The sequence below is a fragment of the Hemiscyllium ocellatum genome, chromosome 37, assembly GCF_020745735.1.
Source record: "Hemiscyllium ocellatum isolate sHemOce1 chromosome 37, sHemOce1.pat.X.cur, whole genome shotgun sequence".
NCBI classification, from domain to species: domain Eukaryota; kingdom Metazoa; phylum Chordata; class Chondrichthyes; order Orectolobiformes; family Hemiscylliidae; genus Hemiscyllium; species Hemiscyllium ocellatum.
In genome coordinates this window covers 17,176,656-17,187,883 of record NC_083437.1, presented here as the reverse complement: position 1 = coordinate 17,187,883, position 11,228 = coordinate 17,176,656, and the positions used below count along the sequence as shown (strand labels likewise).

At 44.6% G+C, this 11,228-nt stretch overlaps 1 protein-coding gene across 1 annotated transcript in view; it reads left to right on the top strand.

Moving 5' to 3' along the window:
• The first annotated feature begins 406 nt into the window (after positions 1–406).
• LOC132833524 (chymotrypsin-like elastase family member 2A) overlaps positions 407–11,228 on the top strand; it is a 33,392-nt gene continuing 22,570 nt past the window's right edge. The window contains exon 1 of the mRNA XM_060851877.1: positions 407–641. Within this exon, the coding sequence (XP_060707860.1) occupies positions 545–641 (97 nt within the window). The 5' untranslated portion in view covers positions 407–544. The remainder of the gene's footprint in view (positions 642–11,228) is intronic.

The window sequence follows — 11,228 nt, the reverse complement described above, 5'->3', positions numbered from 1 at the left end:
TACCACATTAAAGAACAACAAAAAAAAACATATAAGATGCACAGCAGAAATTCACCAAGGCTCTTTCGACAGCGTTGTCTGTGATCACTCTGGAAAAGGTCAGCAGATACATGGGAAAACCTCTATCTAGAAGTTCCCCTCTGACCCCATGCCATCCTGACTAGAAAATACTTGTTCTTACAATGTCACAGGGTCAAAATCCTGGAGCTTTCACCCAAACAGCATTGTTGGTCTCCCTACACGAAATGGACTGCAACGATTCAAGAAGGCAGCTTATCACCATCTCCTCAAGGGCAGCTAGAAATGTGTAACAAATACTGGCCCCGCTTACAACACCCACATCCCAGGAATGAATAAACAAAATTATAGCTGCTGCTGCTTCACAGCATATGTACTAGCCATTTGGGATACAAACAGGGCAGTCCAATAACTCCAGATCTCATTATAACTGCATTATATAGCCACCAAGTGGCATCATTTTATTGCTTGAACTGAAACCTTCTGTAAGAATAGTTAAGAAATTATCAAGACAGCTCTGCAAGGAATGTGGATCCTTCCAGTTAAGCAGAATCTCTACGACAGAAGTAAATGTGTCTTGTTTCTAAACGAGACAAATCTTCTGACCTTCAGTTGCAAATCAGGTAGGTCACTTCCAACCTCAAAGAAGCATAAACAACAACCATTAACAACGCTGAATAAGAAACGTCAGTGGTAGAACAATCAGGGAGCTGGAACTTCTTGTTTTGTGTTTGAAGGGACAGGTTACAGAGTGGAAAAACCTGAAATCCCACAAATGTGGATCATTGTGTCTAAAAGGAGAAAGTGAGGACTGCAGATGCTGGAGATCAGAGCTGAAAATGTGTTGCTGGAAAAGTGCAGCAGGTCAGGCAGCATCCAAGGAGCAGGAGAATCGACGTTCCGGGCATGAACCCTTCTTCAGGAATGAGGAAAGTGTGTCCAGCAGGCTAAAATAAAAGGTAGGGACGAAGGACTTGGGGGAGGGACGTTGGAGATGCGACAGGTGGAAGGAGGTCAAGGTGAGGGTGATCGGCCGGAGAGGGGGTGGGGGCGGAGAGGTCAGGAAGAAGATTGCAGGTTAGGAGGGCGGTGCTGAGTTCGAGGGATTTGACTGAGACAAGGTGGGGTGAGGGGAAATGAGGAAACTGGAGAAATCTGAGTTCATCCCTTGTGGTTGGAGGGTCCCTAGGCAGAAGATGAGGCGCTCTTCATCCAGCCGTCATGTTGCTATGGTCTGGCGATGGAGGAGTCCAAGGACCTGCATATCCTTGGTGGAGTGGGAGGGGGAGTTGAAGTGTTGAGCCACGGGGTGGTTGGGTTGGTTGGTCCGGGTGCCCCAAAGGTGTTTTCTGAAACGTTCCACAAGTAGGCGGCCCGTCTCTCCAATATAGAGGAGGCCACATCGGGTGCAGCGGATGCAGTAAATGATGTGTGTGGAGGTGCAGGTGAATTTGTGGCGGATATGGAAGGATCCATTGGGGTCTTGGAGGGAAGTAAGGGGGAAGGTGTGGGCGCAAGTTTTGCATTTCTTGCGGTTGCAGGGGAAGGTGCCGGGAGTGGAGGTTGGGTTTGTGGGGGATGTGGACCTGACAAGGGAGTCACGGAGGGAGTGGTCTTTTCAGAACACTGATAGGGGAGGGGAGGGAAATATATCTCTGGTAGTGGGGTCCGTTTGGAGGTGGCGGAAATGACGACGGATGATACGATGTATATGGAGGTTGGTGGGGTGGTCGGTGAGGACCAGTGGGGTTCTGTCTTGGTGGCAGTTGGAGGGGCGGGGCTTAAGGGCGGAGAAGCGGGAAGTGGAGGAGATGCGGTGGAGGGCATCGTTGATCACGTCTAGGAGGGAATTGCGGTCTTTGAAGAAGGAGGCCATCTGGGTTATATGGTATTGGAACTGGTCCTCCTGGGAGCAGATGCGGTGGAGACGAAGGAATTGGGAATATGGGATGACGTTTTTACAGGGGGCAGGGTGGGAGGAGGTGTAGCCTCGGTAGCTGTGGGAGTCGGTCGGTTTATAGTAAATGTCTAAAAGTCAGCCAACTGGCTAACTGAGACTGAGTTAAAAACAAAGAACAAGAAAATTTACAGCACAGGAAAAGGCCCTTCGGCCCTCCAGGCCTGCGGTGATCCAGATCCTCTATCTAAACCTGTCAGCTATTTCCTAAGGATCTGTATCCATCTGCTCCCTGCCCATTCATGTGTCTGTCTAGATACATCTTAAATGACCCTATCGTTCCCACCTCCGCTGGCAAATCATTCTCTGCGTAAAGAACTTTCCACACATATCTCTCCTAAACTTTTCCCCTCTCACCTTGAACTCATGGCCTCTGAGAAAAAGCTTCTTGCTGTCCACCCTATCCATACCTCTCATGAGACCTCAATCAGGTCCCCCCTCAACCTCCATCTTTCTAACCCTAATCTACTCAAACTCTCCTCATAGCTAGCACCCTCCATACCAGGCAACATCCTGGGGAACCTGCTTTGCACCCTCTCCAAAGCATCTGCATTCTTCTGATAATGCGGCGACCAAAACTGTATGCAGTATTCCAAATGTGGCTGAACCAAAGTCCAATACAATTGTAACATGACCTGCCAACTCTTGTACTTAATGCCCTGTCCAATGAAGGAAAGCACGCCGTATGCCGCCTTAACCACTCTACTCACCTTCGTTGCTACCTTGAGGGAACAATGGACCTGAACACTCAGAACTCTCTGTACATCAATTCTCCCCAGGACTTTTCCATTTACTCTATAGTTCACTCTGGAATTGCATCTTCCAAAATGCATCACCTCACATTTGTCCGGATTGAACTCCGTCTGCCATTTCTCTGCCCAACTCTCCAATCTATCTATATTCTGCTGCATTCTCTGACAGTCCTCTTCACTATCTGCTACTCCACCAATCTTAGTGTCATCTGCAAACGTGCTAATCTGACTGCCCATATTTTTCTCCAGATCATTTATGTATATCACAGCACGGATCCCTGTGGAACACCACTGGTCACAGTTCTCCATTTTGAGAAACTCCCTTCCACTACTAGTCTCTGTCTCCTGCTGCCCAGCCAGTTCTCTATCCATCTAGCTAGACCCCATGTGACTTCACTTTCTCCATCAGCCTAGCATGGGAACGTTACCAAATGCCTTACTGAAGTCCATGTATATGACACCTATAGCTCTTCAAGAAGTTGTTTGAATTCTGGATTATGGTAAAGGTTGTCTTACCTGCCATGGCCAGGCATGGGGTCGAGCATCCACACCACCCACGACCCTGGAGGTTACAGGTGAAACTGCGGGAGAACCGCATCCATAGGCTGCAAGCACAAACAGTACTCACCTTCAATTCACTTGGTATTTTCAAACCATTACACCACTCTTGGTGGACCGACACAGTCAGAGAATCAGACGGAACCACAGTTGTTCAATTTATCCCCTCCACCTCCTCATTCCCTAATTGTTTCTTCTCTTGAGACTATATCTCACTTTCTTCACTGTTGCTGGGTGATAATGCTGGAATTCCCATACACTCCTACACAGCAGGAGGGCAAAAGGGCACATTCCCACCACTTTCTCATGGACAGTGGGTCATGATCGCTGACATTCTGTGATTCTCACACCTTGTGAATAATGAAACAAAATACCCCTCCTGTCTTGGATCGAACTCCCATCCCACTGACCAGCTGAACCAACCCCATTCCACACAGGGCCTAGAAATTACAATTCAAATCAGCAGGAGTTTTGACACTCTCCACCAGGCCTACCCCCAGCCATTACCTCCTTGGTCTGAAATCCAAGTAGATCTAATATTTCCTAATCATCAGCAATATTATGACAAAGGTCTGGAGCAGGTGGGACTTGAACACAGGCCTCCCTGTCGAAGGGCAGGGACATTACCACTGCACGCAAGAGGGCACTTCTGCTGACGTCATTTTTAAAAATAAACTTTAACCTATTCTTCTAATCAACCTGTTCAGAGATGTTATCACACAACACAGGAGCTTGATCCCAGGCCTCCCGGTCCCAAGCTGGGAAACTACCTCTGCACCACAAGTGGGCCCTTCCAAACAGGTTTTTTTTTTAACCAACTTGTTCAGTGATGTTATAACACACTTTTGGAGCAGGTGGGACTTGAAACCAGGCCTCCAACTCCAGTGGCAGGAACACTGCCACTGCACCACAACAGTGCCCATCTAATCAGATTGTAATTGACCTACGAATCAGACTTAGGCGTGATACCTCTTCTTATTGAATAACTCACTGACACACCCTGGCTGGTTTTATACAAGGCGACTGGCCACATGGGTGGGATGCTAGTTGGCTGGCAGTGCCCAGGAGACTGTTCCTCAGTACCATCAGCAGTGGGCAAAGAGGAAAGCAGTAAGACTACAGAACCCATGTTAGTTCTGTGAGAGCAAGTGATACTCACCACCACCGGCCAGGAGCAGAGCTGCAATCACAAGTGAAATCATTTCTTTGCCACTGCTGTTTGGTCCCTACTGCGGCAATATTTATAGAGACATGCTCGATCTTCTTATCTCGCCGCTTATTGATCAAGTGTCAAACTTAGCGCTGAGAATAAAGGGCACCAACACCCATATGAGGCGAGCACTTTGTCCCTGAGGTGTGAACAGGTGCTCAGATTTTCACTGGCGTTCATTTACAATGGTGGCCTTTTAACAGTGGAGGAAATGAGATGACAGGTCATGGCCTGCTTTTTCAGATAACAGCAAGGCTGAATAGATCAAAGTATGAATGAGGGAGGTCACTCAGTGCATCTAGAGGTGTTTTCGGTTTACAGCTCAGTGCCATTGTAGAGTGCCAGTGCGAGAGTCCTGGCCAGTGGGTTTGTCTACAGTATACAGCTCACAAACTCATGAGGGTCAGTTTTCTGTCTTGAAACTTTAATGAAACCTTCTAGGAGAAAGTGAGGACTGCAGATGCTGGAGATCAGAGCTGAAAACGTGTTGCTAGAAGAAAATGTGTTCCTGAAGAAGGGCTCTAGCCTGAAACGTCAATTCTCCTGCTCCTTGGATGCTGCCTGACCTGCTGTGCTTTTCCAGCAACACATTTTCAACTTTAATGAAACCCCCAACCTCAATTGTAAAATGTTACTGTTGGCTTTACATATCATGAGTCACACGAACAACAGTTTGCAATTATATTTTACGTCTGGTGTGGCAAAACATTCCCCAGCACAACATTAAACTGAGTATAGTATAGTAAGGGCTTAATTCACACCAACCTATGATCCATAAACTAAGCAGCAGTTGGTTAGAGACTGAAACAGAAGCCGAAAGAATTTATTTTCTGCAACTAGCCTCATATTGAGGTGGGAGGAGCGAAGATACAGTTCCCAGTTCTACCGTTAACCAGTGAAGGTGCCCCTAACCTCCTGTCGCCTACTTCTACCCTAAACTCCACCCAACTGATTTATCCTAAGACTGTGCTGACATTGCAACCAGTCTAACGCAGACATCTGCTAACCAATGACCAGCCTCTAGACAGTCATATTGAAGAGAGGCCCAAGACCACAGGTCAGTCTTAGACCTTTGATACTGGGAGCCAATTGGATCAAATAGAATGGTTGAACGGATATTAATTTTTAAACGTGGGTATGAAGAGTTGACAGGTTGTTTGACTTTGTGCAATGGGCACTGAAATAAATGACGATCTCACGAGCAGGAGTCCTGACTGATTTCCCTTTCCTTGTCCTAAGTCAGTCATAGTTCCCCAGAAACGATCACTGGCTGAAATTGTCTTTTCAAAGCATTAGCTGTGGATTGAACCAAAAACCTCATAAGGCTCAGTTTTGAAGGAGCTGGTTAAAAAAGAATCTTTAGACTTCCTGAATGAAAAGTATCCTCATTGCTATGTCTAACACTTTTAGAGTTAATAAGAAAGGCAGTTGAGAATGTTGAGGTGTTTGCTGCATGTTCCAATGTTTGCCACCTACAGCTGACAAAGTTATTCCATTCTTCAAGGCAAGATTCTGAAAACACAGAGATATTCCCTTCAAATCTTCCCATGCCCTTGACTCTGGGAAAGGCTGCATACACACTGTGTGAATTCATGCAGGTGATTGGATGGAACTGGATACATATAAATGATTTGAACTGAGATTTTGTGGAAGCGTGTTAAGTTTGATGACCAATGTGGATCATTTCCCATACCGCGGAGCCTCTGCTTGGTATGAGTAGACATTGATGTTGAAATCCAACTCATATAGGGTATCTATCTATTCATCTATCTATCTATCTATCTATCTATCTATCTATCTATCTATCTATCTATCTATCTATCTATCTATTTATCTATCTATCTATCTATCTATCTATCTATCTATCTATCTGTCTGTCTGTCTGTCTATCTATCTATCTATCTATCTATCTATCTATCTATCTATCTATCTATCTGTCTATCTATCTATCTATCTATCTATCAATGCTCCTGTGCAACCTTCAGACAACTGAGGAGCAGAGTATTTGAAGTCCAAGACCTCAAGCCTAGCACCAAGCTCATGGTCTAAATAGCAGACTTGGCCCCTGTATAGATCATGGACCATGTATAACAGACCAAGAGAATTATCACCAACACCACCTATGCAAGGTCCTGCAAATCTACCAGCAGGACAGGTGTACCAATGTGAGTGTCCCCTCCCAGGACAATATCCCCAATATCAAGACACTGGTAACACACAACCAGCTGCAATGGGCAGGTCGTAGTGTCCATGTGCCTAACGCAAGACTCCATAGACAATTGCTCTACTCTGAGCTCTGCATTGGGAGGGCAGGGACATCCTGAATACCTCCCTAAACAATGCAACATCCCACCTTCATGTGGGGGTTAACTGGACAAACTGAAGAAGCATCCATGGAGGTGCCAGCCACTTTGAGTGTCACTGCATGGAACAATTGGTGACCGGGTAAAGGTAGCAGAACGATCGCACAGAATCCAGAGTGTCCCCCTCACCTACCTGCACAAACACAACCTGCCCCACCTCTGGCAGAGCCTGCGACTCTGAGTTTGGGCTAATCAGCCATCGCAAGCCATTCCCCAACATCCCCCCAGAGTGAAAGCAAGACATCTTGACCCTGACAGACTGTCAAAGCAAAAGAAAGAAGTTGGAGGACTCCATTTTGAGTATTTACTGTTTGAAGAGTCATTGGCACTGATTATATTAAGATTTAACCACTTTATTCCATTTATAATGAGCTCCAGAAATATAATATAATAACCTCCATAAATACAATAACCTCCATATGTTGAGACTGCCCTTCTGTTATAACTCTGTCCTCCCTACTCCTGGTTAATGCACTCTCTCTAGGGCTTCTGGTTAGAAGTTTACTCAAATCTCCATTCTAAAAACATGAGCAAAACAATCATATCCATCACAATTGAATCCAAATGTTGTTCCCACTTAAGGCTTAATCCAAGCTTGACATATATCACATAGTGGCTCAGTGATTAGCACTGCTGTCTCACAGCACCAGGTATCTGGGTTCAGTCCCACCCTCAGGTGATTGTCTGTATGAAGGTTGCACATTCTCCCTGTGTCTGTGTGGATTTCCTTTGGGTGGTCTGGTTTCTTCCAACACTACGAAGATGTGCACGTTAGGTAGATTGGCCATGCTAAATTGCCCATCATGTCCAGAAATGTGCAAGTTAGGTGGGTTATTTAAAAACCAGCCTTATACCATCCCCTTCAATTCTTGAGAAACTATTAAATGTGACACGTCATTTAAAAAAAGTGTTTTTCTACTGTTCCTTCCAAAAGTGAATAACCTCACATTTGTCAATATGAATCCTAAGTAGGACAAACCAACCATGCTGATTCTGACAAAAATGCTGCCAATTGAACTAAAATGTCATTAATAAAGTGATATGGTGGATTGAAATTATCTTTTCTTTTAAAAGAACCGACACCAGGTAGTGAAAGCCAGCAGGATTGTTCTAACCTGCATTATCAAAGGACATTCACATTTAATTTACAATATTAGCAAATTACCTAACACAAACCCTAATCCTAATTCTATCTTTACTAGCCAAGACATAAATAGCTAGTGTAGTTTAGAGGGTTAACCTCATTTCTGTTCTGCTTTAATCGGTCTCAGTTGAGTTGACAATATGTGTATGTCAGTTGGCCATAGCATTCAAGCCAAGCTGTCTATTCCTGGCCAATAGCTAGTCTCCCTGATAAACAGTACATGCGGGTAGAATTGAACAGTGGGCAAAGTCTGGACTGAAAGCAAAGATCTCCAACACCTGGCATCACACAGTTGGGAGGAAACCTTAGTCAGAAAGCATCCATATAGTCAGGTATTAACAGCCTGAATTTTACTGGTCACCGGGTGACAATAAACAAGGCAAATGAGGGACTAGTCAAATAGCTAGGCGTTGTGTTATAACCATGTTGAGTTTTCATAATTAAGCCCTTTATTGAGGTTCATTGAGTGGAGCTGCTGTGCCATTCCCCACATGAAGAGGCTGACAAGTTCAAGGAGTTGTAAGAGTTTATCGTAATAGCATAGGACATTGGAACCAGAGGCTCAATGTCCAAAAGAAGGGGTCACAGGCAGGAAAGCCAGGACCCTTAGCCCACAAGTGCCTGCTACAATTATTTAGCCCTTATGAACCCAGCCATGCAGAATTGTAAAATGTCCTCACCTCCGTCTGGGAACACCTCCATTTTGAAGTAGCCCCCAATGTCTCTGAACAGCACCTTTGGTCCAGCGGTGCTAGCCTTCTGATAGGGCCAGGAGCACGGCTGCTATCCTTAACTGGGCAGTGATCTGATGCCCGGGAAAACAGCCAAGTGTAGGTTTGAGTCCTACGCATGGTCCCCATGTCATGATTCCAAAGCTGATCATAAAATTGACACCAACATTTCATATCCATGACCTATTGTCAGAAGTGAGAAAGTTCACATTCATGTAGTTTCTGCACCCAAAATCACAGGCTTTTCAAGGTTCAAATATCTTCATTTGATGGAAGATTAGTACCATCTCTATTAAGGGTTATACATGAGCCATTCATCCTGATGCACAAACCACCCACCAGTCCTGACACCGTTTATACAACTTCGATATGAAATGGCTCCTAGTTTGTTCTAATGTGTGATAAAATTATGGTGCGAATTTGGGCCAAGGTTGAGAACCTTTCAGGAGATTAATCCCACAGCACACTGACTTCACACCAGTTGTAAACTCTTAAATGTTTCTGAATCACTGCACTGGAAACTTTGTACAGGTTTCTTAAACCTCTTTCGTGTTAATCTACCCACACTTACAATGTATTTGGAATTAGATAAATGGATGGCACGTTTAAAGTTTACGTGCAAATTGCTGGCATTAAGTATTACAACTCCAGGAACTGGTAGCATTGCATATAGTTATCAGATTGGACAGCTTTCTCTGGGTCAAGGCCTGGCTAGGAGCCAGTGATACCTCTCTGGCCAGCCTGCTGCCTGTGGCTTCTAATGATACTGGACTCAATCCAGCATCTGTCTTAAAAGTGACTTGCACTTAGATAGTGCCCTTCATGACTTCAGGACATTACAAACCGCTCTCTACATCCCTTTTGAAATGTAGTCATGCTGGCAGTCACACAGTGGTTTATTTTTATTCAGTTGTTCAAATGTTCTCATCCTGTATTGAAAGGTACAGTAAGTCACGTGAGGCTGACATATGTGACCATGTCACTTAGGATCATAGAGATGTACAGCACGGAAATAGACCCTTCGGTCCAACTCATCCATGACAACCAGATATCCTAAATTAATCTAGTCCCATTTTCCAGCACTTGGGCCATATCCCTCTAAACCCGTCCTATTCATATACCCATCCAGGTGCCTTTTAAATGTTGCAATTGTACCAGCCTCCACCACTTCCTCTGGCAGCTCATTCCACACATGCACCAGCTTATTTTGTGTGAAAACATTGCCCCTTATGTCCCTTTTATATCTTTCCCCTCTCACTGTAAACATATGCCCTCTAGTTCTGGACTCCCCCACCCTAGGGAAAAGACCTTGTTTATTCACCTTGACTTCATAAACCTCTATAAGGTCACCCCTCAGCCTCTGATGCTCCAGGGAACACAGCCCCAGCCTATTCAGCTTCTCCCTGTAGGTCAAACCCTCCAACCTTGGCAACACCCTTGTAAATCTTTTCTGAAACCTTTCAAGTTTCACAACATCCTTTCAATAGAAGGCAGATCAGATAGGCATACAATATTCCAAAAGTGGCCTAACCAATGTCCTGTATAGTCACAACATGACCTCCCAACTCCTATAGTCAATGCACTGAACACTTAAGTTGATGATAAACTTAAGTTTGATGATAAACAGGGATTAAGATAAAGCTGTGAAACTGCCAAAGCTGTACATTTAAAATGGATATTCTAACAGATGTCATGCAATTATAAAAAATGAAGAATGTTCAGTTTGGTTAATCGTTAATTTGAACACTTGAGAAAAGTTACAGCTGGCATCTTTCCTCAGGCAAAGGCACATGCTGCTGAGAGATGTGGTCCTGTGAACACTGGCTGTGCCCTGAAAACCTCATCCAAGTATTCTTTATGCTTGACCTTCTAATGTGCTTTTTTTTGTCAACAAGGGTGAGTGGGTTTTCGATGGGGACTCTTGCTTTTCCTGATGTAGCTGAAAATGTGTTGCTGGAAAAGCACAGCAGGTCAGGCACATTTTCAGCTTTGATCTCCAGCATCTGCAGACCTCACTTTCTCCTCAAAGATTTTCCTGATGTACTCTAATGATCAAGATCTTCATGTGTAGAGGACAATTTCAAAGATATGAAACTTGCACGCATTGAAAACTTTGAGGACAGTACTCTAGAACATTTAAAAGACACAGACAAGTCGGTGGAGTGAGCAGATAGGTATCAGATTAACGCCAAGGCAGAGACATGTGTGAAATGGTGTAACTTGGTAGGAAAAGCATGAACAGCCAATACAAAATAAGGGGTTCAATAAGGGCCCATTTAGGAGCAGAGGGTGTATATGTGCACAGATCATTGAAGGTGGCAGAAAGGTAGACAGCAGTTACTAAATTATAAACTGCCTCGAGCTTTTATTTCCAAATGCACAGAGTACAAGAGGAAGCAGATTTGCTTGTGAAACATTTTGCATTTCTTACAATACAGCAGTGACTGTCAAACAAGACATTAAACTCAGGCCCTATTTTATGTTGGATGTGAAAT